The following is a 27,707-nucleotide window of genomic DNA, read 5'->3' on the forward strand; positions in this document are numbered from 1 at the left end:
CATAATTGCACTCCCAGTTCCTTTTGAAGGCTGCCATTTGCAGTTATGTACACTCCAAAGTACTGAAAACTCTCGACCCTTTCGATGAGCTGGTTACTCAACGTCAAAGGTTGATGGGCATCTAGGCATGAGCTTATGCACAACACATGGGCTTTTGCACCATTTATTGTAAGCCCTATGTGTGTAGAATACCTATTCACAGTTTCGACAGTTAAACGAAGACTCTTGATGGAGTCATCAATTAAATATTTTATTTATTTATATTAAAATATTTTGGTTTACCTTCTTCGAACTGAAAGAAAATATTCCGATCTCAAATTTTTCATTGATATAAACAAAGTATGCGAACTATGTATTTCGTAAAATGGAACCAATTTTTCGCAATGCCAAAAGGGTGCAATATTTATATGGGATTCATATTTTTAGTCTACTTGAAGCTTGCTTTTGAAGGGGGTGTGGGAGGTAGCTATGAACAAAAAGCATTTACAATATTATATCTGTCTAGGTAACAATAATGTTTTAAAATAAATAAAACTAATATTGGTTGGGTAAAAATCAAAATAATGTTGGCTTTTAAACAGTTTTATTAAAATTATGCACTTAGACATTCATAATTTAATTTTGTAAATACCTCTTAGATGAGGAATCAATAAAACCAAATTGATGATTACATTCATGTATTATTGAATAATATATAATATATTATTATACAAAATATATTTTAATAATATCTTAATTTATTTCATTTTAATATTTCTTGAATTTCATGAAACTCCTGTATTTTTTAGGATTTAGTCCAAATGCCTTTAATCTTTCATCTGAAATGTTATTTATTGGATCAGATTTTCTGGTATCCAACTTATTAGTATGCTTTCCATGTTTGCTAAAATCTTTTTTAGGTTTGGATATTTTATTAATTTTTGTTTCACCATTTGTTTGTGAATCAACATTATGTTTGGGATTCTTCTTCTTTTTCTTTCTAGGGGGAGAACTGTCGGCTTCGACAATTTCTCCATTCATTATTACTTCAGATATATGATTGTCGTCCGTTTCCTTTTCCTTCTTTTTCTTATTTCTTTTCTTTTTCTCTACAACTGATATCAGATCATTAGAAGTAACTTCAGAATTTTGTTCATTAGTTTCCAGTGATGCTATTTTAATAGCATAATGACCTTCCAAAGTTTTCTTCTGTTTTTTACTCTCAGTTTTATCAACTTCTAGCTCGGGCAAGGCACTCAGATGTCCAGCACTACTTTTCCTTTTTCTTTTTTTTCTCTCTATGACTGATGTTTTATCTGCATCCCCGGGAATCATTTTGGCTTCAGAATTTTGTTCATTACCCTCTGATAACTCTATTTCCTTGTTATCAGAAGTCTTTTTCTGTTTTTTAATGTCCACTTTGTCAACTTCTGCCTCAGATACACCACTAACATTTCCAACAGCACTATTTCTTTCTTTTTTCCTCTTCCTTTTGTTTCTTTTTCTTTTAGATTTACTCATAGGCTCCTGTGCCTCAGCAGGATTGTCAACTTCCCTGTGAAATATTTTGTATTAGTTTTGTAAAGAAAATGAAAGTTTGAAAAAAATCAATCATAAAAGTCAATGAGTGAATAGAAAAAATATGAATGGTATCTTATATTGTGATTGTACTTACTCTTCTTGTTGCTTAAAGAGGCTAGGGAGGATTTTCATTTTTAGCTTGAGATTTTTTGCTTTTGCTTGAAGAATTTTGTGGTCATTTCTTTGTTTATGTTCTGGTTGGTATTGTAAAGTTTTCTTTAATGGGTACCATCTGTTCAACTCATCATCATCTGCCATTAAAATCTAAGAAAAATGTATGTACATATATTGAAAATCTTCAAACATAATTTGCATAATAATATAACGTGCCTATAACATTACCAGCCAGCAATATATAAATAATGAAGTAAGAAAATGTGTTAATGGTATTTACCTCCGCAGTAGTAAGCCCATAATCTAGGGGTGCCACTTCTCTATATTTGAATCGACATGGCATATCTCCTATTACATCTTCGCAATCCAACTTGTAATACTCATCTAAGTATTGCGCAAAGGTCTGGTCCGATTCCGGGTCAAAAATAGGTTTCTCTTTTGCCAAAACTTCAGCTAACTTGTTCTTCCTTTTACGTCTCTTTCTACGCCCGTCTGTTGCTTCTTTTAATTTGTCTAACACATTGGCTTTGCGATCCACACTTGGATCATAATCACAATCCATCTACAATTGAAATGTTCAATAAAAGTAACAATAAAAGGAATTATGTTAACTCACAGACTACCGAATTGTTATTATAAAATCTACATGTCCTATACATAATGTCATATCTCCACACATAAAAAACTAAAACAAACTATTGATGTAATGTACATAATTCATTACTCAATAAGTTCATAGGATGGCTGATAAAACTTTTGAGGTAATTTTAAAATAAAATACCGAGGGCATTTAAAAATACAACGGCCAAAACCTTAACAGCTGTTATTTGTATTTTTGGTCGCTTTGATCAGCTTTTGCCGGTTGCTATCCACCCAGTCAACTACCAATATGAGTCTGAAGTGTAGTGATGGATATGTTTCATCTGTTGTCATATACTGCATAAAATTCCTTTTTACTGCGCTAAAATAGCTCCAAATAGCACTCTGAATTGTCGACACATGTTTTTTTAATTGACTGTTAGCTAACGCGGTACCCACTTTTAACAGAGTTTTCTCATCGACAAATTTTGATGCAAAATGATGAATACACCGCCTTCTGATATCTTTGAGGTGTCAGATATCCAATGCAACTTCATCCGCCAAAACTATCTTGTGGACTTTTTGTCATTTTATGAACTTATTGAGTGATGGATTACTTAGCACCATTGCCGATATTAACTGTTACAAATACATATAAATATGATAAATTTTAATCTAACATTCACAGTGTTCAAAATTATTCAATTCCATCAAAGATTTATAGTTAAAATTAAAATATTGGAAGTATTTTTTCTTACATTAAAATTTTCATCTTCACAATGCAATTCACTTGTACCGGCATTAGGCGTTGCCTTTTTTGGATTGTATGTATCCCAATTGTCTGTAAAAAATTATTAAAATAAATTTAATATTTCATATTATTTGGTCTTGACAAAACGGTCTAAAAATGCCTTTTATCTGTGTTTATTTCAATATACTAATATCTATCATAACTCTATGATATAAATTTTAAATTCATATCAGAATATGGAACCAACCAAATATACATTTTTAACATTTACCAATTTCCAATTCTTCATCAAGATCGGGAAATTCTGGCTTATCTTCATCGACCTGTTCTTCATAATATTCTCCATCAAACAGTTCTTTCATCCTCCGATCATGGGCATCAGGATCAAAATCTCCCTCAATATCTTCATCCTTAAAGAGTATTTATGTTTAGTACCTCAACTCCTTGTCATTCATTATTCACTTTGTATAATACCACACAAAAAAAGTTTTTTAAGTGTTATTACATAAAGTGAATGATGAATGATAAAAGTGTTATAATACCAAGTTAATGCTTTCAAAATACAAAATACATTTATGTTTTGTTTAAGAAAATATTGGTTTTTAAAAGATAGCACATAAATTCTTATTCGGCAAATAAAGGCCCTTCAAATCTTAACACCTTAAAATATTGGTTAATAATGATTCAAGGGGTGGGAAGTGAAATCGATATTCTTACATTGAATGCCAGTTGATCATTTCCAGTAATTTCTTTCAGTTTTATGATTTTTTCTTGGATTTCTTTCAATTTGTGTGCTTTGAGTTGCGCGATTTCTTCTTTTTTACGTTTTTTCTCTTCGATTTTTCTTTCCTTCACCTCGGACCTCTTTTTTGCTCTTTTATCGTCTTTACGTCGCAAAGAATGCTCCAAGGTACGTGGATATCGCTTAATCTAGAAAACAAATTTATTATTAAATAAAATAAAATTGAATTATTAAATGATAGGCATCCAATTTATCAATTGTCGTACAAAGTCTTGGTCGGGTTCTTCAAATCGAAAGTTGAACTTGTGCTCAAATTCAGTCTGTTCCCCAAGAATCTTTTCATCTTCAGATATATATTCTTCGGACTCATTTACTATTTCATCATAACTCGGAATCCTGCTGCTATCTGTGTTTTCTTTAAATCTAAAAGCAAGCAAGAATTATATTAATGTTTACAACATCACGCTAATAAGAAAACCACAACAAAAAGAAAACTACGAATAATATATATGTTAAGTCACATATAAGTTCTTTTGATGTTTCATCCACAGGGCACTTTGGTACCAAATCAGATATACATATGTAGTTTTTTTTTTTAAATTGAGGTACCTAATACAGTGACGACATATTTTATTTGGTTTGGATAAAAATCCAAAGGAAAGATTGATGAGATTTAAAAAAACAATCTGGGTATTTATTTTTCTTATTTATATCTAAGTTTTTAATATTGCGGACAAACTAACATTAAAATATTAATATGGTAAATATGTAATTACAATATAAAATAATAAAATACTATGCATTTTACCTTTGATTTAGAAAATAATCTCTCAGAAAAGCTTCATCTTTTTCTAATAATGGATCAGACCAAAAATCCTTTAGCGGTTTCAATTCATTTTCATCTGAATCGTTTTTCAAATGATTAACTTGCCCAGCGATCCATTCTCTATAGCCCTTCTCTTCTTCTGCCTAGTAAGATAGACAAACATATTTATGTCGGTCATGATAAAACAAAATCTCATGATCTGCTTCGTAAAAAAAATTAAAGGAAGGTAAACACTGCAATTTCCGTCTTTTCGAAATGTTTTTGTTGTTGTTACATTCATAATTATACCAAATACATATATATTGCATTATCATGAGTGATATATCTACATACAAGGGTTAGATTTATATTGTAATAAATTAAGGGAAATTACATTTAATTATAATTTGGTTAAACACCCTTAGTTGGTGAACCGACGTAGCGTAAAAATAATTGATAATTACATGAAAGTAAGGTGATCAGTCCTTAGTTTGAGTTTTTTGGATATAGAAGAAGATATTTGATAGGGTAAAGATAATGTTAGTGAAGGAGCTCAGAATGAAGAACATATAATAGAAAGGAAATGAAGAAAGGATAGTAAATATAATTCAGAAGAGGAAAATGAGATTAGCGGCAATGTGTAGGTCTGTCAGGATAACATACGTATACTCATGTAAGCTACAGTTAATACTTAAGAGTCCCTTGAGGTTAATTTTTGCGCACATAACAAGTATTTTCATTAATTGATTTGACAGTCACTTTGTGGTAATATCTATCCATTTTTAATTTAAGTATTACTTTTTCAAACACTGATACGCTGTTTGAAAATGATGCGGAATGCATCGAAACACCAGCTACAATAGATTCAAGAAATAGTGGTATATACCAAGTAAACCTTAAATTGAAAATAGATTATGCGTACTTCAATTAATTAATTAAAAAAAGAAAACTCCCAGATCCAAACAAGAGGTAACTATTCAGGCTTGACAGCGATTACAATATAGCCATCATAGAGTTACATAAATTGGAAGAACTTGCATTTAACACTTAAGATATAGATTCGAAATTATTAACTAACACATATGTACCTCTTCCTGCTTTGATTTTATCTTTTTACTAAACAGTCCTCCAATTTCATCAGAGTCCTCATCGCCATCTTTAATGGCTGACGACAACATTTTTTTAATCTGTTCCTGCTCTTGTACATATGAAGGGGAAGTCGGTCGCTCATTATAATCATTTTCGTTGTCTTCTAAAATATTTTTAAAAGATTACAGTTGCATACCTCACATTTGTATCCCTAGAGATTACTTGGCATTTTATCTATGTTCTATAAAAAGAATTTTATAAAATCATATTTTATTTATTTGTTTACAGATTCGGTGTTTCATTTGTTGAACTCCATTTTTAATTTATATTTAAATGTTAAAATTAAACACCGATTTTTTGAGTCTATGAAATTGAGTTTTACTGTTAAAAAATAATAAAATACAATTTAGAAGACTCAATAAATCTGTGTTTGATTTTAACATTTAATATATGAATCATATTTAAGATGAAATATGACATAATACGGAATCACAATTATAACATTTTATTTCTGTAAAAATATGACATTTCGCCTATTAGTTGTATTACAGAGAACTGATACTTTAATACCACTCAAAATACCTTCTATTGGTAAAATTCATCACAAGTAAAGAGATTAAAATGTAACTTTGTTTTAAAATCACTATAAATAATTTATTGTAACTTAATTATAATGTCTACCGAATTCGAAGCTAACCGCTTCTTTATTTAGTCTTGATAAAGAAGCGGTTAGCTTGAAACTGGTAGATATTATAATTAGATATAATAAAATATTTAGTGATTTTAAAACAAAGTTCCATTTTAATCATAAAACGTAAAATCAAAAAGTTAGTGCTTCAAATATAACTTATGTACAAATAAAGTGGTTGAAAAGTTGAAGAGGATGTTTAAATGTTAAAATTACTATAAATTGTAAAGCTTTTTATGAAAAATTTTAAGCTGAAATTTGGTGAGGGTACTTTTGCTGTTGCAAGGCTGATGGCGTGGAATGCTCTTCCACTAGAAGTTAGAAATAGTGAGAGTGAGATGACCTTTAGAAAAATACTAAAAATGCATTTGTTCACTGAATCATTAATATCTCTTTTTCCTCGATTCAATCCCAGTGCCCTTGAGGTAGTATTTTATAGAAATGGCGCTATATAAACTATCCAAAATTATTATTATTTTCATAAAGCACCCTTGAGGTGATATTTCCTGAAAACGACACTTTATAAATTGTTTAATAAATAAAGAGCGTGCAAATTTAATTTAACAAAATCTATCAAGTATTTTCATAAATGCACTTCTGTACAGTGATGAGGTTAAGGATCAAGACCTCATAAAGATGACGAAACAGTTGCTAGGCCCATCCATAGAGGCACTCATACGGAGACGTGTATTTATTTGAGTCGCTATTGGATATTCACATGAAACGCAAGTCTGTCACGCGACAGACGGTCATCGTGTTAACCCTTTCCACTCTGACCATTTTTTCTCATAACTGAACAGCTACTCTGATCAAGAAAATGCGACGTTTTTCTACCAATAAAATAAATATTTTGGTTCCCTAATTTTAGGACACTGTCTGGCAATTCGTATGACCATCTTAATTAAGATTAACTGTATTTATCTGAAATATTTGTTGGTAGAATATACTTAGGTGATAGGGAAATCAGTGATTAAAGTTATACCTGCGCCGGGCCAGACATTGTGGCCCACGGAGCTGCCTACTAGAATCATAGGGGCCAGAATGTCTGGCCTACAGAGTGGTAAAAGTTAAAGAGGGTAACTAGTCACTAGAAATTGTGACTTTTGGAAATATTGTGTCGGATATCAAGGCCATTTAGTCTGTAAACACAACTTACAAAAACAAATTTTACTGAAATGTAAATTTAAAATATTATACCTTCATCGTCACTCATTTTCCCTTCATTTTCGACTATAATTTTTCTATTATAATCGCGAATAGTCATGGGCTTTTCTTTACTTGACTTCTTAATGGGCTGAGATGTTGCCTCATTATCAACAGAATCATTCTCAAAAAACTTTACATTGTTGTCATAGATACGAGGATCTTTCTTCTTTAAGCAGGATAATGTTTTGAAAAAGTCTCGTTCAAACTTTTCAGTCAAAACAACATCGTCATCATCATCCTCAGAACTGCTCGAGCCTTCGGATAAAACAGCATTCTCTCCATACTTATTCTTTACTGAAAAATATATAATATTGGGATTAAATCGATGCTCTTTTGTTGCTCCAATACTCTATTAAAATATTTATATCTTGTTGCATTTATAGGTCTTAATGACACTAAAATATGACATCAAATGCTTAATCAGTACAGAGGTTGGAGTTGTTCTTACATTTTAACAACTCTTCTTTGCGTCGCAATATGTTATATTTCTTTGCATATTCAGAATTAGCTTTGAATGTAACTTCATTGTCCGAATCTTCATCGTCAAATAATTTCTTTTCCATTTTTTTAAAAAAAATCTATACTTTCCCTTGTGAACAAAATAATTAATAAAAAAGTGAATTAATCATATTCGCCACGAGATAGCAAACCATCAGGATATCACATAAAATAAATCACGACTAATTATTTTTATAATAGTAATTTACACGGGGCACTAATTATTTATTTGCACGAAATCTGACGTGCAAACGCAGCACGTGCATTTTGACAAGTGACAACAAAGATTATGATTATAGTGACAACCTGCAACCAAATTATATCATAGACAATAATATGATCATACCATGGATCAACAACCACTAGTCAAATATTTTTAGCACTGTCACCTATTAGGTAGGTAGGCGACACCGGGGCGGAACGGGGTACCTAATGTTTGCTGTGAAATATGACAATGAATTTGAAAAAAAGTACTTGGGTTTTGTTTATATTCTCATTATTCATTTATTTTTAACAATATTATGTAAAAAAATTAAATAAAAACATTTAACAAAATTTAACGTATAATTTTCCCATTCTGCCCTAGGTACAACAAAATGGGGCACACAAATTAGATGACTTTTAACTATTTATTTATGAGGTGCAGAATCATCATTGTCACTGTCTAGGTTAGCACAAAGTAAATGAGTCCATATGTAGCGAATCAAGAAGAAGAATACTTGCTTTCACTCAACTTGGAATATAGTGCATTGCAATAAAGATAATTGGTATCTTTATTTTGCAAACTAGTGTCGTCGTAATTTTAACTCTTCTCAGTTTTTTGTTGTTGCTTTCTATTAATTTTACTGGCTCTTGTTAATTCAGATTTTTTCATTCTATCTTGTTTTTTTCTTGCCCTTTCTCTTTTTTCTCCTGCTTCTTGTAAGCTTTGTAAAGAGATGTAGTTGCAAAATTGCTGCTTTCCCTCTTTTTTTACGGATCTTTTCTGTGCTGATTTAACTTCAGGGAAAGGTATCAAATTTTTAGGTGAAGAACTTTTGAAAAAAGCTTTAGATTACCTAGAGGATGTGAGGCATGTGAGGGTGTCAGACAGCCATGAACAACCACGGGGTTCAAGATTCCCAAGCTGAATGTGTTGCTTCTGTGCAGGCTGAGGATCGGACACACTTTACTTGCATCCCACCTCAAAAAGATTAACATACTAACTTGTTCGTTGTGCGCGTGTGGAGAGGAGGATTAGACTGCTGACCACATATTTTTTAACTGCCCATTACTCCCTAACCTCGAGTTCATTCAAGACATTCGGTCGGAGGGTTTGTCCTTCCCGCTGAATGTCTAACACATTTTATCAATCAACTCCAAAAAATATTAATAGTGCGATCATTAAACATGTAAAAAAGTATGGCAAAAACGTGTGACCCCAAAAAAAAATCATTAAAAAAAATGTTTAAGTAAAATCACTATTATGGCAGGTATCACCCAAAATTGGGTGCTTTGCCAGTAAATTAAAAAACCACGGGGTTCAACATCAATGTCCATATTTATAACGTCTTGAAGATTCTGGGAAATTGTTAAATCGGTGCATGAACACGTTGCGCGTAAATTCGATCACGCTAAACTGTCGTAGTCGTTTTTATGTTTCAAAACCGGACTGCCGGACGGTGAAATTCCGGGAGTCACCGGAGACTGCGCAGACACTGTTGTATATACCTATATAATTGGAAGTCTATGGTCTTGCGCATACTGGTAAATTCTATATATGTATTAGTCTATTATAAGCTTTGGTCTTGCGAATTCTATTAGGTAGAATATACATACAATTTTACCCATATAATTTTAAATTCTGTGCAATTAGTCTGTGGTCCTGTGTCCTTTGCGGTCCGTTGTGGTCTGTGATACAAATATATCTGTGATTTATTTTTCTTTCCTCGTGCCTTTTTATTTACACTAATCCCGCGCTTTCAAATATTGATTGATTCTCAATTGGCAATTATTTTGCCACCATAAGCTTCTGAACTGGACTGCAACTGGAAGGATTCAACATGATTCGAAACGGTCAATCATCCCGTGATCTTGAATAGTAAGTTCAATGTTATGTCCTTTGGCTTTTAACTAAATATTGATTTTATTTTGATGGAACTTTTTGATTATATCTGTCCCAATCTATTACTACTTGTGGTCTCAAGCTATCTACGGAGATCTTTCCCGTGGTGTATTGATTGCTGCGTAAATGATTTGCGTCCTTTTTTTTGTTTTTACCACGTGGATTTATAATCCTTGCTTGCTAATAGTCATCTTTTAGTTCCTAGTTTGCTTCGGACTCGTCATTTGAAACCAACCCTCGGTTGAAAGTTTAAAAAAACATAATCAATAAAACATCAATTTAGGCTTCAGATTTACTAAAAAAATTGTATCACATTATTTTTCAGCACCAAACTATACATAAGAAAAATACCCGAAGAAATGAACCGTGAAGCTTTGGCCAGGATTTTTCAGAACCCACAACCTATTCACATCTTCCGAGCTGAGGCACCTAAGAATTTTACCTTTATTACATATGAGACTCCGGAGTAAGTACTCAAATTGTATTTTTCTCAAGTTGCTTTTAAATATTGTTCCATGTTCAACCCTCTCGAACATTCTATATATATATATATACATATATGTATACATATATACACATATACACATATACACATATACACATATACACATATACACATATACACATATACACATATACACATATACACATATACACATATACACATATACACATATATATATATATATATATATATATATAATCACTTAAACCACCCTATGACGGTCGTAAACCCCGTAAATACCCAGACCTCCATATTCTCCATATCTATGTTGAGATGTCATAAAATAATATAAAAAATAACTCTTAATTGGAGATAATCCAGTGTAATATTTGGCGGATGCGTTGCGTGCGCGTAGACACTTTGTGATTAGCGTACGCGTGCACTTGATGACGTCCTAATTAAACAGGACACTTGAGTCCCCTTTTTGTCAGGAGGCAGGTTGGACTGAAGCGAGTATTAAATAATAACACGGTATCGACTATATATATGTTTATTTGGAAACAAACAATACAGCAGTCGATACTCATATGCTTCCAAACAGCTCTGTTAAGCCGACACACCCGACTCTCACGAAGTACCAAATTAGACTATGTTAAAAACCCTCTTGCTTTAGGATAGGGAATCATAAAATGCTGTACCAATTTATGGTGGCCATGGGAACGCGTACCAAAGCCGGACAACATATTGCAACCAAATGACCTGTCCCTCGACTTTCTAAACGGGACAATAACAGTGCGAATGAGAAATGGCAGGGCCATTACACCAGATTGTGAACAAGTATTTGGACACACGCAAAATGTAGAGAAATTATTCTTCGTTTTATATAAATCAAAATACACAAAGCATGTTCCTAAAGGTGGAGACTGACCGGAGCATTTTGTCGTTACGTAACACGTTACGATGCGAGCATTCAGGCAGTCAGTACAGCAAGCCGAGCGCTCCATCCATAGTTTCGGATGCTCGGTGATGCTCGCCGCGAGCGATGTTACGACGTTATGTTACGACGAAATGCTCCGGTCAGTTTCCACCTTAAAGTTCTGTGTTCATTAGAAATATTGTTTATTTTGAGAACTTCTCTAAGCAGAAGTTCGTCGTACAGAAGTCCAACAGTACCTGAACACATTGTTCATTTTACTGATTTATAAAAAATTATACGTTTGTGTATAAATCATCATATTTGGAAATATATCATATTTTGTGATGAAAGTTTCAGTGTAGTGTTCACCATGCCCAGTAGCGTATATATATATTTTTGAAAATCTATTCACAAAATACAAAAAAATATATACAGGGTCTCCCATAATATAACATACATAAAACATAAATTAGAATCCTAAAATATTAAAATTTGAAAATGTGGCAATAAAAAAAACTGATCTAAGGCGTAGGTGTTCGGGAAATACATAAATGTAGAATTATCTCAAAAACTAAGGCACTTTTACTGAGGTCATATTTTCAATTTTTGGTGAGACATAAGCTGGTCTAACACCCCTTAAAAGGAATACGTTGGATTATGCATATAAAAATGTTACACTCTCGTAGTTTATCAAAGAGTACATTTAATATTGAGTTTAGTGACATTTAGTTTAAATCCTGCGCAAAATACCACATGTTCATTTTTTTTATTATCTGTTGGAAAAAATATATATAGAGACATAAAAAAACAACTCTATTACGGGGTGGGGTATAGGTAATAATAATTCGTAATTAGGTTTCATCTATGCAATCAAGAACAAGTGTGTGCAGACTCCTTTGTCTAGCTTTCATATGGGTTGGGTATAATAATAATATAAACATTCCCTGCATACACCCTTGCCCTGCCTTTAGCGCGTGCTTGGGGTCATAGGTTCAAGTTCAAGCGGTTAGAGCTATTGTGCCTAACATTGTATATAAAAATATTACACTTGTAGTTTATCAAAAAGTACATTAAATATTGAGTTTAGTGACATTTAGTTAAAACCCTGCACGAAATACCACATGTACATTTTTTTTCTTATCTGTTGCCAGAAAAAAAATATAGAGACATAAAAAAAACAACTCTTACTGGCCATTTGTATAATGAAACTTGAGACCTGTGTGGTAAAAATGTAGTTAGTCACATAAACATTCCCCACACATATACTTATATCTCATAAACATATGTACAAGCCAAATAATAATTATCCTCCATATAAAGATGATGCCATGAGTCATTATTGTAATAGGATGTGTGCTATGTGTGCAAAGACACTTTTGATAAGCACTTGTTGACACCCAATAAAACAAGGACACTTGAGTCCCCTTTTTGTCAGGAGGCAGATGGGATTGGATTGGCAGTATTAATTAAGAATACAGTATCGACTATTTATATATATGTTTATTTGAAACAACAATACGGCAGTCAAGACTCATGTGTTTCCAAACAGCTCTGTAAAGTGATGTTACACCCGACTCTCACGAAATACGAAATTAGACTATTTAACAACCCTCTTGCTTTAGGGTAGAGAATCCTTAAATGTTGTATTGATTTATGGCCGTGGGACGCATCTCGCACCAAAACCGGACAACACATTGGAAGCAAATGACAAGTCCCTCGACTTTCTAGGTAGGATTGGAAAAAGTGCGAATGACAAATGGCTGGGCCATTACATTATACAGTGGTACCTCGACATACGAGTGCCCCAACATACGAGTTTTTCAAGATACGAGCCGACGAGCAAGTGATTTTTTGCTTTTAGTTACGAGTGAAATTCGAGATACGAGTTCGGTTCGGTAGTAACACACAGTCGTGGAAAAAAAACACCCAGAAAAAGTTGCAACAGGTCGTGCATCTGACCTTTTTAATGACACTTGTCTAACTCATTTCCGGAACATTCTGAGAGGGAGGAAGAAACAAACCTCCTTGGACATGTTTTTTTCTAAACGGCCTACAGGTGAAAGCGAGAAAAATGTAGCGAAAAAGGCAAAAACCAGTGAGGATATCTAATTTATTTCTTTACATTCTCTTTTTTGTTTTTGTGCAATAAATATTTTGATATTTGATAACCACGTAACAAAAATAACTGGGGGTGACATTTTGGAGGTTGGAACGTATTAATGGTAGTTCAATTGTTTTGTATGGGGAAATTTGCTTTGAGATATGAGTAATTCAAGATACGAGCAAGGTTGCGGAATGAATTAAACTCGTATGTCGAGGTACCACTGTATATGTATAACGTAAGAATTAAAAGGAATGAAAAATAGCACCAGCACTGTTAAATAATAATCTAACATGCAGGCTAAAATAACCAAGAAAGCAATTAAGCTTCAAATTTTTATGAAATTCGACTACCCCATTGAGCTTCAATATTTATGATACTGTTGACAGTCTTATACCTCACCCTGAATAGTGTAGTGTTTCCATTTGAAATTATAGCTTGAATCATTAGTTGTGATGTTGTATTTAACGCCTACATTCAAACCTGTATATATACCTGTATATATACTGCAAACAACCAACAGGATGATTCCGAAAAAACAATGTATTTATGTGTCCCCTACCACAATTAAGGAAAAACATTTTACAAGTGTCCCGTCAACATGTTTTTACATTACCTTATATCGCTCACTCCTTTCAAGAACGTCATAAATCAAAAATTGTCAATTTTCAGTTGTGCAATGTTTTCGGAATGCCCAGAAAATGTACTATATCCCAGCAAAAGAGGCATATTTTTAAAATTAATAATATCCCGCTACAGGGCAGAAAATGTTATTTTTGCATTTTGAAGATAACGTATTGTTTAATAATTTTTTTTTATATTAATTATTTTTGAAATGGAGAAAAAGCCTTCAGGTTTTACCTAAAATGATCTGTTGTACAGTGAAAAGTTCAATAAGGGCTTGATATTTATTTTTAATACATTGTATTATATTTTTAAACTTTAAAAATATTCTCCTGAAAAATCAAGTTTTTTTATTTATGACATTCTTGAAAGGAGTGGGCGATATGTATCTACATTACGGGTTTGGATACAACAGTAGTTTATATGTATCTACATTACAGGTTTGTCATCAAGGTTTGGGAAAAATAAATGTTACGGTGCAATAATTCTAACAACTTGAACATAACCCCAAGCGCCCTCTAGGGGCAGGGCAGGGGTGTACATAATATTGTAGGTGTGTTTATATTATTAGACCCAACCCTGATGATATTGACACAAAGAGACTGCACACACTTGTTCTTGTACTGTCATAGCGACCTGTTGAATAAACCGATTGCATCCTAATTACGAGTTATTATTACTGATACCTGACCCCGTAATTAAAGGTTTAAACTTGCAGCAGGATTAATATAATTACATTTGTAGAGATACATTATGTATTTGATTATTAAAATTCATTAAAATGTTGTGTCTTCAATTATAACTACATGCTATTTTGTTTTTCCCAACAGGGATGCTGAAGAGGCAATGCTAGCCAATACAAATCAGCCCCCATTTTATTTTGACATCACATATGCTGTGCGTAAGACAAATGTAAGTTTATCAAAATTATATTTAAATCTGTATGTTACAATTAAAAGGTTGCAATTCTAAAAAAATCTTATACTTACCTATAACTTAAAAAATAACTTTGTTGTAAAATCACAAAATATCTTATTATAATGTTGACTGGTTTCGAAGCAAAAAACTTTTTCCTTAAAACTTATACTAGATGGTTTTTTCACTATCGCAAATTGTGATAAACATTTTTGTCAGTTCAAACATTTGTTTTAAAATGCCATAACTAGGCGAAACAATTGTCACAATATTAATTTTTTATTTAGTAGACTCAAAAAATCTGTGTTTGATTTAAAATTAATACATAAATAAAAATGGAGTTCTACAAATAAAACGCCAAATCAATAAACATTATTCATAATTGTGAATGAAAAGTGGTTGATAATGATTTAAAATATTTGATGGGAAAACTCGGAAGAATTATTCTTTATGTAACAAAGCATGCTATGTTCCTGATCAGGTGATAAGTGTTCACTTAGTTTTGATTGAAATTATTGTCTTAAATCTAATAAGTATTATGACAGAAATGTCTATGCATTTTTCTTCTGTATATGAAATTCTTTTTCTGTCTGCTTGGAATTATATTTTAGTATAAAATAGCTTCCACTGTTTTTTTTATAGAAATAAATTATCATGTGAACTAAATCTATTTGTTCTCTTATATCTAGCATCCAAACGACAAATTTAATAAGGGAAAACAAAATAAGATTAGTCCCAATAAAGACAATCCACCATTGGAAAAATCAAACATCTCTATAACTCCCAAGGCTAATGGATCTGAAGAAGCACACAGGGATAATAGTTATCATCAAAGTCCCCATCAAAGGTTCCATCAAAATTCCCATCAGAATTCCCATCAAAGTTCTCGGTCAAGTCTTAAGCAAGAAAGGAAAAAGCCAAATAGCAAGCTGGAAGTTGGAGTTGTTGAAAACATGCATGATGCCTCGCGAGATGCCAACGTAAGACAAAATGCCGTCGCCACCCCTGAACCTGACGTAGAAGCTGTTTTAAATAATACAATGAATTTGTTATTGAATGATGAAGAATTGAAAAGTACAATGTTGAAAGATATAAAGTATTCGAAAGTACTACGGGATATCCTTAATCTGCTCATTCAAGATACTGAGGTATTTAAAAAAAAGCTATTTATGTTTGATATGAATACACATCCTTTAGCATATGTGTGTAAATAATAACTTAATTTTTACAGAAACCATCACCTAAAGCAATCTCCGTTCTGAAGGAATTAACTTCTCTAAAGGAAGAACATTTTGTTCCTGGTAATGATTTTTTTTGTTTAAAATATCTTATAATACTTACAATCATAAGACATAAAAATCAAAAAAATATATATTTCTAGTTAACAATTTCTTATTTCTATTTCAGCTCCACCTAAAATAGAGGATGTTGAAAGGTAAAAACTGTTGTAAACATATTTTTATTTATATTATGACTATTTTGCTTTAAAATTTGAATGTTTCATTATCAAAAAAATTTATTCAACATTTTATTTAAAAAGAAAGTAATTATGTGTAATTTGTGATTTGAAAGTATATGTAATTGTATAACAATGTGACTCTTTTAGCCGATTAACTAAAATTTTGATTGACATATATATATTTTTTTTAACATCTATCATATTTTCATATCCAATTTTGCACAACACATGGATCAACACAGTGAGACATCATAAGTTGTCCTCAAATAAGTGATAGCGATGATTTTTTTGTTAGTTTGGTGTACTCAAGAAATAATTTTAAAACAAGTTGCTAGTTATTTTATTGAAAAATCTGCACGCATAATGTCGGATTACCACTTTTTTTCATCAATTGATTCAGTAGTCACTTTGTGATAAAATCTATCCATTTTTAATTTAAGTTTTACTTAGTAAATATTCCTGTTTTTTAAATGTATTGTGACGCGTGTTTTGAAGCATTCCGCATCATTTTTAAACACCATACGGTAATACTATACCGTAATAATATTTTCAAACAGTGTTTGAGAATGATGCGGAATGCATCGAAACACGTGTCACGATAGATTAAAAAAAATAGTGATATTTGCTAAAGTAAACTTAAAAAGGATTTTTTTGTTTGTTTTTAGGTTGTCCATAGCAGAGTCCTGCAAAATCGGAGACAAAATGACTCTGTCGATAGTAAAAACCAAAGACAAGAAGTCCATGTGCATCACCCTTGATAAAAAATTCCAACAACAGTATGCATCCCTGTGCGAGGAGTTTGCTCTTGTTTGCGAGAAACTGGCAGCGGTGTCTGGCGAAGCGGCGGGGGTGGGCCTGATGGCCGTGCGGCTCCGCAGCGACAGGCTGTGGTACCGCGCCGTGAGCCGCCCGCCAAACTGGGCGCTGGTCGATGATGGGCGCTCTGTGCCCTCGGCCGAGGTGGACCGCATCGCGGCATGTCCGCTGCCGTTTGCCGACATCCCGTTCTTCTGTTGCTTGATGACATATGAGATTAAAATCCCCAAGGTGATTTTTGTTTCCACACATTTCGGACGGGTATTTTTTACGCCTGCATGTCTCTGGCGACGGGATTTGATAATTGTGTACATATAGCTTAGACCTTATCGAAGAGTTTCATTAATTGATGTGGAAGTTATTTTGTGGTTAAAGCTATCCATTGCATATAATTGAAGTTTTACTTAGTAAATATCACTTTTTCTTAAAATCTATTGTGACAGGTGTTCCAATGCATTCCGCATCATTTTGAAACACCGTTTGAAAATATACGGAAGTAAAACTTAACTTATCAAAGAGATTGGTACATAATATTAATAGAAAAACATTAAATATGTAATTCCTTCTGTTCTGTCTTTGAAATGAGGCCGACGCAGAAGGTAAATACACCCTTTCCGTCCTTAAACATCAATCCACCGAACAGGTAGAAATACCTTTCCCGTCCGAAGTGTTTTAAACAACCCTTAACGGGTTGGCGGAGAGAAAAGAATGCCACTGAGTCACTTAATTTAAAGCATCATAGGGCAAAATTAATCAACCAATCAGAAAGCTAGAATCAATATTAAACAAAAATAAACACGATTCTAGAAGAAATAAGTTTTCATCCAAAATACTTTATTTTTAATTTAAGTTTTACTAATTGAATTTCTTAAAATCTATTGTGAAATGTGTTTATGTATTTTATTTATATATGATTGTGTTACAGGAGGATATCCCGTTTACTGCCGAAATATTGTCAATGAATAAAGGCGACAGATCTATCGAAGTAAGCGTGACCAATTCAGAATATGGTATGATGTTCAGAGGGACACTGAAACCTTGGATTATATCCGTCACTATAACAGGTTAGTGAAGAATTGATCATTTGCATAATATATGTTATATACTGAATTCCAGAGCAAACCTCATGTCTGTGAAGCACCTAGCTAGCTTTTTCAGATTTTTATATGACAACGCCTGTACGAGACGTCTTCCGTCCGCACAAGACTATAAATTCCGGTCTCCTCTGCGGCGCAAGAAGGGGCAAGTCCCGGCGGTTTGGCGGTGGCGTAAATACCGCTTGATGACGCGATGGCCGCAACCGCTGTACCCAGTTGTAAGCTGGGTACAAAGCGCTGCACCGACAAGTCAACCTCTATAGCCCTGAAAAGGGCTTTCCGAAACAGGTCCGTGAATCGGTGCAAAGAGGCGAAGCGGTTCAGGCTGGCGGCGCGGCGAGGTTTCAGAGATCGGGAGCGGAGGAGTAATAACAAGTTTCGGTGTTAGAACTGAACTGCTTTATTGTCGCGAAATGCGCCCTCTATATACCCGGCCGTGATCGCGTACCGCCCGACAGTGGGAAAGTACAGCCAATCAGCGGCCGGGGGAAAGAGACAGCCATATTTCTGTCTCTCTCTAAGAGGCACCGGACGGGCTACATTTCTATACCGTACCGGTGCCTTTACAACAATGAATTATATTTTTAACTATTAACTATTTTCCTAAAAGTAACTTAACCTAGCCTAGAGCTTAATTCTCCTCGGTATGGGCAAAGACCACCCCCGAAAGCGACACATTATAGTCTTTATTGAGGGGGCAGTACATTGCGTACACATACCGAGGTCCCTAAGCTAATTAAATATACACAAAATCCCTTCTTCGGGCCGCAGTGTGGCGGGCAGCCGTCTCGCCCGCCGCGCGCCCAGAGTTCCTTCTCTGGGCCGCCGCACGGGGTACGCGATGACGTCGCTTACACTCCCCACCATCCCTACGTGGGATCCTTTGCTGCGACGACATCTTCTTCTTCGATCCATCTCCACCTTGGGTCGTTTCGTGTCAGTGGGGGGGTCATCTAAGCTCCATTTGATGCCCTTTGAGGTGGCTGCATCTTGAAGGCGGTTATCATCGGCCCGGCTGCACTTTGCAGCATCTATCTTCGTTTTCATCGATTCGACATGGGTTCTATTACCCGAGCACAGATTGGCCGGATGGCCTCTGCGAGTTGCCATCTTTCTTAGCGTCGGGATCACGAGGTCAGTGTTCAGCAAGGGTCCCAATTTGTCATGAACACCTCTCGTCGTCATACCGGTTAAAAACGATCCATATCGCTTCTCCCGGCGCCTTCCGAACATCTCCGTAGCGCGCATCTGATCCCGGGACATCAGCTCCAGCGGGAGAGTTCCCATCGCGTCTACAGTACAGTTAGTCTTCAACGGCTTTTCCAGATTTTGTTCTGGCGAGGTGGTGAAGATCATGTCCCCGGCCTCCTGCGCACTTCCTTCGTGCGCGGCATTGCCCAGGGTGATGACGGAAGAGACGTGCTCCTCTCGCCCGAGTGATTCTGCATTATGAGTGGCTTTCGCTTGCTTTCCCAGATGTTCTTCTGGGGGGGTGGTGAAGGCTAAGTTCCCGGCTTCCTGCGCACTTTCTCTATGCACAGCGTCGCCCAGGGTGGTGATAAACTTTCCCCGTATCTCTGCTTCTGCAACGTCGATGGCCTCTACCGGCTTTTGTAGATTCTTTTCTGGCAAGGCGGTGGAGATCACGTTCCTGGCTTGCCGCACACTTCCTTCGTACACAGCTTCCCTCAGGGTGGTGATGGGAGCAGCCTGCTCCCCCCGTCGTTGTTCGTCAGTAGCGTGGCTGATCTTCTCTCGCTCTTCCAGATTCTCTTCTGGTAAGATGGTGAAGGACAGGTTCCTGGCCTCCTGTACACTCTCTTCGTGCACAGCATCGACCAGTGTGGTAATAGGAGCGATCTGCTTCCCTTGGTTCCGTGCTCCCGCAACGCAGATGGCCTTCACCCGCTTTTCCAGATTCTCTTCTGGCGAGGTGGTGAAGATCACGTCCCTGGCTTGATGCGCACATTCATCTTGCACAACTTTCTTCAGGGCGGTGATGGGAGCAGCCTGCTCCCCCCGTCGTTGTTCGTCAGAAGTACAAACGACTTTCACCCGCTCTTCCAGCTTTTCGTCTGGCAAGGCGGTGAATATCGGCTGCCTGGTTTTCCGCGCACTTCCTCCGTGCACAGTTTCGCCCAGGGTGGTGACGGAGACGATGTACTCCCCCCGTCTACGTGCGTCTCTCGTCACTATGAGAGAGGCGTTATCTTGCCCAATCAGCAACTGTGGTTGTACACTCTTGATACTACCACCAGTGAACATGGGTTGGCGCGGCAGGCTCAGCTGTGTCAGAGTGCTGGCTCGCATGGGGTAGGCGTCCCTACTGCTGCCGGACACTTCTAGTTCGATGCGTCGCGATGTATCATCAACTGTGCTCATGCCACCGGCTCCTTGAATCTGGATCCCGTGAACTCGTCCTGGAGCGCCGATCGCGTCGGCGACTGCGGCGTCGAGGAGGGTCACGGCCGATCCCTCGTCCAGTAGCGCGTAAATATCTTTATGGCCTTCGGGCCCACGCACACGTACTGGTATTACTTTGAGTAACACCGAGTGTCGTGTTGACTCGTAGACAGTAGCAACTGTCCTATTTCGTTCCCCGTTATCGGAACGGTTCCATTCTGTTTGACGCGACATTTTACTCGCGGCGCTAGCCTCAGCTCTTCCGTTTGCGTACACGGGCGCGTTGCGGTAAGTGTCGTCACTCGCGGTGCTGGCCTCAGCTCTCCCGTTTGCGTACACGGGTGCGTTGCGGTATGTGTCGTCACAGTCCGATCTCGACGGCTCGATCTCGGCCGAACGTGTCTCGCTGAAACCGGCACGACGCGACTCATGGAGTGACTCGTGGTGGGTCGTTCGGCATCCATTGATCCCACATACACGACTTCTGTCACACTGCGGCGCGCGATGGGTGTTTCTTAGGCACGAGAAACACAAATTCTTCTCTTTCACTATTTGCCAGCGTTCGCTGACCCTCATGTCCTTGTAGTCCGGGCACGACTGTAGCCTATGCGACCGGGCGCAAAGGTCACACTTCTTGTCGACCGACGATCGCGGTGCCGGCGGCGGCGCTGTTGTCGCAACGTTGACGTGGTGGTCGCGGGTCTTCCGGTTGTTCCCTCGGACATTGCTCACTGTTTCGGCACCTCCGGAACGTGACGCTGACTCGGCAATCTCCTCGAGCCAGCGGGCGAACTCTCCGACTGCAGCTCTGTCATCGGTGCATCGGCGATGGTTCCACCAGATCACCTTCATACACAGGGGCAGCTTGTTAACTAGTTGGCTCAGTAGTTGTGGGGTCGCCAAGTAGCTCGCTCCGTAGCTTTCTATGGTGGTAACCACATTATTGATGGCACTGGCCATCTCTAGCAGCGATTCCGCCGATCCACTTCCATCGAGGCACTGGAGTCTCTCGACACGAGCGAGCATGGCTGCAACGATGGTCTCTGGCTGCCCAAAACGTCGCTCCAGCTTCTTGAAAATCTCCGGAACGTTTTTCGGGTCTAGAAGTAGGGCGGAGACTTCTACCTCCGCTCGTCCTCGGAGTGACAAGTTGAGGCGCAGCAGGTTTTCGGAGTCGGACAAGCGGCACACTCTCGTTGACTGCAGATACTGCGCTCGAAAGGCTGGCCATTCCAGCGGCTCTCCGGAGAATGTCGGTAGGTGCTTAGCGTTCGATTGGCGGGCGATGAGGGCGGCCGCGGTCCCGTCGTCTTCCATCACGGCCGGGCGGGGGCTCCCGGTGACGGAGTTCTTGATGGCAGCAGCCATCTCAGCAAGCGCGCTGGCCATCTGCGCCATGGGGTCGGCGGAGTTGTTGACCCACCTCTGTGTGAGTTCAGCACTCCCCAGTTCCGTGGGGGGGATGGCAGCCGGTTCTGGGACGGCATCTGTGCGCTGCGGGCTCTTCGGAGCCGTCTGGCGCCGTAGTCTGGCGCGGAGTTCTCGGTTCTTCGCTCTCAGGTCTCTGACCGTGTCTACGGATTGTCCGGCCACGGATTCGTCGGAGTCGGAGAAGTCAGGTTCCGAATCGGGCGTGGGCTTCGCGGACCTCCCAGAGCGTAGCGAATGCGTCATCTTCGTCGGGGCTGGCGTCACAGAAGAAGATCCGGCTCGAAGGACCACTTTGTACGAGACGTCTTCCGTCCGCACAAGACTATAAATTCCGGTCTCCTCTGCGGCGCAAGAAGGGGCAAGTCCCGGCGGTTTGGCGGTGGCGTAAATACCGCTTGATGACGCGATGGCCGCAACCGCTGTACCCAGTTGTAAGCTGGGTACAAAGCGCTGCACCGACAAGTCAACCTCTATAGCCCTGAAAAGGGCTTTCCGAAACAGGTCCGTGAATCGGTGCAAAGAGGCGAAGCGGTTCAGGCTGGCGGCGCGGCGAGGTTTCAGAGATCGGGAGCGGAGGAGTAATAACAAGTTTCGGTGTTAGAACTGAACTGCTTTATTGTCGCGAAATGCGCCCTCTATATACCCGGCCGTGATCGCGTACCGCCCGACAGTGGGAAAGTACAGCCAATCAGCGGCCGGGGGAAAGAGACAGCCATATTTCTGTCTCTCTCTAAGAGGCACCGGACGGGCTACATTTCTATACCGTACCGGTGCCTTTACAACAATGAATTATATTTTTAACTATTAACTATTTTCCTAAAAGTAACTTAACCTAGCCTAGAGCTTAATTCTCCTCGGTATGGGCAAAGACCACCCCCGAAAGCGACACATTATAGTCTTTATTGAGGGGGCAGTACATTGCGTACACATACCGAGGTCCCTAAGCTAATTAAATATACACAAAATCCCTTCTTCGGGCCGCAGTGTGGCGGGCAGCCGTCTCGCCCGCCGCGCGCCCAGAGTTCCTTTTCTGGGCCGCCGCACGGGGTACGCGATGACGTCGCTTACAACGCCCGACTTCTCCATTCGACTCCTTGATCTTCCTCTTGAAAAAAATATTGTAGAGATACGGTCGTCGCGCCACAGTCTATATCCTATCATCTTTCTTATTCTTTTTTTCTATGGTTTCTAATAAGCCACCAATATAATTAAATATAATTAAACGCCAATCTATAAATTTAAAATTATTATTTACAAAAATGTAATATTCATTTCAGTTGAAACTAAACCAGCAAAACGCCAAAACATTGTAATTGCTGATGCAACAAAAATAACTCCTGCGATCGTAAAAAACCCACCTATGTCTTATCAGCGCAATGCCGAAACCAACGTAACACGGTAAGTACAGTAAGAACCCTATCAAGGTGATCAGTCATGTGAAAATCATTGGAACGCAAGGAAAAAGACATTACTGCCGCACGGGAAAATTAATGGAGGGAAAAGATAAATTCACAACATTTTGAGTGTGTCCCAATACTTGTTTACAAAATCTGGATTATCTCCAATTACAGGAGTTATTTTAATTATATATATATGGAAGTCTTGGCATTTTCGGACTTCCATATTCTTTTTCATCTTTCATGAGATGTCAAAAAATGATATGTAAATAACTCCTGTAATTGGAGATAATCCAGATTTTGTGAACAAGTATTTGGATATACTCAAAATGTTGTGAATAAATTATCTGGTCAAATTATAAGGTTAAATAATAAAAATTAAAATGGTATTTTCTGGCATTCTCATGTGTATAATCCAGAATTCGGACCTCACATACTAATAAAAGAGTTTCTGCTCAATAAAAAGCTTCTTTTCATTTCACCAATAGATGTCTCTAGTGAAGTTCTAGTGATTCAAGAACAAGGTTTCTAAATTGGTTCATATATATAGAACTTCCAAGGATTTGAGTAGTGTGGTTGTCAATAATAGGTAGAATTGGTGAATGTTACACGTGTGTAAAGTGATCACTTTAACCAGCCTATGACGGTCGTCAGCCCCGTAAATGCCCAGACTTCCATATTTTTCTTCATCTTTGATGAGATGTCAAAAAATGATATGGAAAAGAGAAAAGCTAATGTACTCAGGGTAAAAGAGAAAAGCTAGTGTCCATTCGTTCAAGTAACAAGTAACAATTCGTTCAAGTGGCAAGCATCATGATGCTTGCCAGTAGGGGTGGGCAGAGAGTATAGAATACCAAGCTATCCTCCTTATAAGACACTTAACCTATCCTCTTACTTCGAGTTTGTTTTTTCCCCTCCATGCCTTCTATTGGGTTGATGCAAAAGTTATGACCGTTTTTTATGATCCCAGGTAAAAAAAATTTTTTTTCATAAATTATGAATAGTATCTACTTTTTTATGATTCCATTGTATAAAGGATGCTTTCTTTCTACTTTCAATTCAGTTTTGGCCTAGCCAGAGTACAGTAATGACCCCTTGTATTTTTTCAAAATGTCGCTCGATAAAGTATATTTACGTCATCGTAAAGACAATACCGCTAATGGCAACCAAAAACATTTGTGAAGTGTATGGAGCAGATGTCATCAAAGTTCGACAAGTACGAAGATGGTTTACAAAATTCCGATCTGGAGATTTTTCACTCATTGATAAACCACGTACCGGGCGGCCATTGAAGTCTGATGACGACAAGTTAAAAGTCATAATTGACACCAATCCACGTCTAAACATCAGGGAGATCGCGTCAATGATGGGAGTCAACCAAACAACCGTATTAAGACATTAAGACGTATGGAAATGGTTTCGCGGTACGACGTTTGGATACCTCATCAATTGTCGGCTGCAAATTTATTGGATCGTGTTTCAACGTGCGTTGCTTTGAGTGCGAGACAAAAATGTGAACCTTTTTTGCATCGTTTGGTGACGGGGATGAGAAATGGGTCGTGTACAACAACGTGACAAGAAAAAGATATAGGGCTATACCTGGACAAGCCCCATTAACAACTTCGAAGGCCGAAATCCATAAAAAAAGTAATACTTTGTGTTTGGTGGGATGATAAGGGTATTGTGTATTTTGAACTCTTGGAACACGATCAGACAAGTACAGCAGAACGATATTGTCAGCAATTATCCAAATTGAACATGGACCTTCAAAAGGATAGACCAGAATTGGTAAACAGAAAAGGGGTAGTGTTTCATCACGACAACGCGCGACCACATGTGGCTTTGATGACCCAACCCAAGCTAAATGAGTTAAATTGGGATGTTATCAAGCATCCACCGTATTTTCCAGGTCTTGTTCTTTCTGATTTTCATTTATTCCGATCACTGCAAAAAAAATTAAATGATGAAAAAAATTATACAATAGAGCAGGTAAAAACATCCCTTACTTCATTTTTCGCATCAAAATCTGCGGAATTTTTTAGTACTGGTATTAATAAGTTGATAGAAAGATGGGAGAAGGTTATAAGAACCGATGGAAAATAATATAATTTGTTAAATAAATAATACATATAAAAAAAAAATTAGAAAAAATTATAAGTCAAAAACGTCAAAACTTTAGCATCAACCCAATATGTACATATTTTCTACTACAGTGCCGATGTTGAAACACTTTTGACAGGTTTTTTTTTACGCCTGCAAATCGCTGGCGACAGGATTTGATAATTATGTGCAAATAGTTACGACCTTAACAAAGAGATTGGTATATAATTTAATTTAAATTCAAACCCTTATCCGCACCCCAATGGTGCATAGGGCACTGCATTATATAAACACATTGTTATCTTGCCTCGGCACCATCTTGGCATTGGTGTGGCATCCTTACTGCTTCTTATAAATAAATTATTAAATAATTATTATAATAAATAATTAAAAAATTACATTAGTTTAAAATCACTACAAATTTATTTAAAGAAGTGATTTTGAAGCCAAATTTATTTTTTAATTATAAAATGAAAAATCACAAAGTCATTAATATAAATAACATTTAAGTAAATTAATTTGATTATTCTTCTTCTAATCCTTATCTGCACCCAATGATGCACAGGGCTCTGCATCGTATTGACGCAGTGTTATCTTGATTGTAAGTAACAATCACTCCTGCGTTTCAGGGACTAGTCCAGGGTAATATCAAATAATTATTAGATTAGAGTGTAAACTCGCTAATGTTTATTTTCACCGCCCTCTGGGAATCAAAACTGAGACTTCCAGCACGGTAGCTAAACACGCTAACCGTTACACTACATAGGCAGACCAAAATTACTTTGTAAGGAGTAAATTACTTTAGTGCTGGAGGTCCCGGGTTCGATATCCAGGAAGGGGTGAAAATAAAATTAGTGATTTTAATTGATTAGTCATTCTAAATAATATTAGTGATTTTACATTCTTATAGTTATTTATTACCCTGAACTGGTCTCCGAAGCGCAGGAGTGATCCTGCGCTTCTGAGTACACCTTGTCTTCGTGTAAGTAACAATTTAGATTGCTTCAATACAATGCTGTGCCCTATGCACCATTGGGTGCGGAAAAGGGTTAGAAGTAGTACCATTGAGGGTTTGGTAATGTCCTAAAAAGACGAAACGCGTCACGTATTAACATATACATAAATAAATGTAGAATTCAAACCAACAAACCTTATTTATTTAGGATATATTACCCAACAATTCAATATGGAATTCTACCAACTGTCTGCAGTTACAATAAATAAATTAGAAGTAGTAATTTCATGAGTTGAATTTTAATTTTATTGACTTCTTTCAGGAAATTCATAGCCGAAACTTGCAAAGTTAATGAGGAATTGAAGTTGTCTTCGGTGATGTCCGATGGAAAGGGCACGGTATGCCTCACTCTGAACAGTGAGACCACGGCTCTGTACGAGTCGCTGTGCGACGAGTTTGCGGAGGCGTGCGAGAAGCAGGCGGCCGTGCCCGACCGGGCGGGGTTGGTGGGCGTGCGGCTCCGCGGCAGCGGGTTGTGGTACCGCGCCGTGAGCCGCGCCTCGGGCTGGGCGCTGCCCGACGACGGGCGCTCCGTGCCCCTGGGCGAGGCAGACCGTGTCGTGGCCTGCCCGCTACCCTACGCCGACATTCCCTTCTTTTGCTGTCTGATGACTGACAATGAGAAAATCATCAATGTGAGTACAAAAAGATTTTTTTATTATAAAAATGTTAAGTAATACAGGGTGGCACAAACTTAACACGTTGTCGTCGGGACACGGCATTTGCCGTTTTTCGCGGACTGTCGGTCAACTGCGGGACACGGCAAATGCCGTTTTTGTCGACTGTCGGTTATCGGCGGGAAACGGCAATGTACGGGTTTGTTATCAGCGTGAAATAAAATGCGTTGAAGGG

The 27,707-nt window shown here is 37.4% G+C and overlaps 3 protein-coding genes across 3 annotated transcripts in view; 1 reads left to right on the forward strand and 2 right to left on the reverse strand.

The window, feature by feature from the left end:
• Positions 1–616: 616 nt before the first annotated feature.
• Positions 617–8,308, reverse strand: LOC148303961 (protein KRI1 homolog). The gene is made up of 11 exons (XM_088269085.1): positions 7,983–8,308; positions 7,526–7,828; positions 5,640–5,803; positions 4,555–4,715; positions 4,013–4,169; positions 3,722–3,934; positions 3,276–3,414; positions 3,012–3,094; positions 1,955–2,236; positions 1,655–1,824; positions 617–1,534 (listed from the first exon to the last, which is right to left on the reverse strand). Exons 1-11 carry the CDS (start codon positions 8,095–8,097, stop codon positions 748–750), a joined length of 2,574 nt encoding a protein of 857 aa, XP_088125211.1. The 5' UTR covers positions 8,098–8,308; the 3' UTR covers positions 617–747.
• Positions 8,309–9,879: 1,571 nt separating this feature from the next.
• Positions 9,880–27,707, forward strand: part of vret (vreteno) — a 41,687-nt gene continuing 23,859 nt past the window's right edge. Inside the window, exons 1-10 of the mRNA XM_088269086.1 lie at positions 9,880–10,112; positions 10,462–10,602; positions 15,053–15,134; positions 15,827–16,285; positions 16,369–16,438; positions 16,545–16,572; positions 17,262–17,643; positions 18,338–18,476; positions 23,621–23,741; positions 27,118–27,490. Of these exons, the coding sequence (XP_088125212.1) occupies positions 10,075–10,112; positions 10,462–10,602; positions 15,053–15,134; positions 15,827–16,285; positions 16,369–16,438; positions 16,545–16,572; positions 17,262–17,643; positions 18,338–18,476; positions 23,621–23,741; positions 27,118–27,490 (1,833 nt within the window). The 5' untranslated portion in view covers positions 9,880–10,074. The remainder of the gene's footprint in view (positions 10,113–10,461; positions 10,603–15,052; positions 15,135–15,826; positions 16,286–16,368; positions 16,439–16,544; positions 16,573–17,261; positions 17,644–18,337; positions 18,477–23,620; positions 23,742–27,117; positions 27,491–27,707) is intronic.
• LOC148303963 (uncharacterized) lies at positions 18,567–23,429 on the reverse strand. Its single transcript, XM_088269088.1, has 3 exons — positions 23,305–23,429; positions 19,258–22,779; positions 18,567–18,732 (listed from the first exon to the last, which is right to left on the reverse strand). The coding sequence occupies exons 1-3, from the start codon at positions 23,427–23,429 to the stop codon at positions 18,567–18,569; spliced, it is 3,813 nt and encodes a 1,270-aa protein (XP_088125214.1).

The sequence above is a fragment of the Brachycentrus maculatus genome, unplaced genomic scaffold (genome assembly GCF_059751285.1).
Source record: "Brachycentrus maculatus isolate JH-2025_06_01 unplaced genomic scaffold, ASM5975128v1 h1tg000337l, whole genome shotgun sequence".
NCBI lineage: Eukaryota > Metazoa > Arthropoda > Insecta > Trichoptera > Brachycentridae > Brachycentrus > Brachycentrus maculatus.

Excerpts from the sequence above, each read along its gene's own strand:
- LOC148303961 (XM_088269085.1), bottom strand. The coding sequence starts at position 8,097 with ATGGAAAAGAAATTATTTGACGATGAAGATTCGGACAATGAAGTTACA. Across the intron at positions 3,415-3,721 it reads ATGATCAACTGGCATTCAAT|GATGAAGATATTGAGGGAGA; the intron begins GTAAGAATATCG and ends ATACTCTTTAAG. Across the intron at positions 3,095-3,275 it reads TGATGAAGAATTGGAAATTG|ACAATTGGGATACATACAAT; the intron begins GTAAATGTTAAA and ends AATTTTTTACAG.
- LOC148303963 (XM_088269088.1), bottom strand. The coding sequence starts at position 23,429 with ATGGAGAAGTCGGGCGTTGTAAGCGACGTCATCGCGTACCCCGTGCGG. Across the intron at positions 22,780-23,304 it reads CGGCCCGAAGAAGGGATTTT|CTTACAACTGGGTACAGCGG; the intron begins GTGTATATTTAA and ends CTTTGTACCCAG. Across the intron at positions 18,733-19,257 it reads CGGCCCGAAGAAGGGATTTT|CTTACAACTGGGTACAGCGG; the intron begins GTGTATATTTAA and ends CTTTGTACCCAG.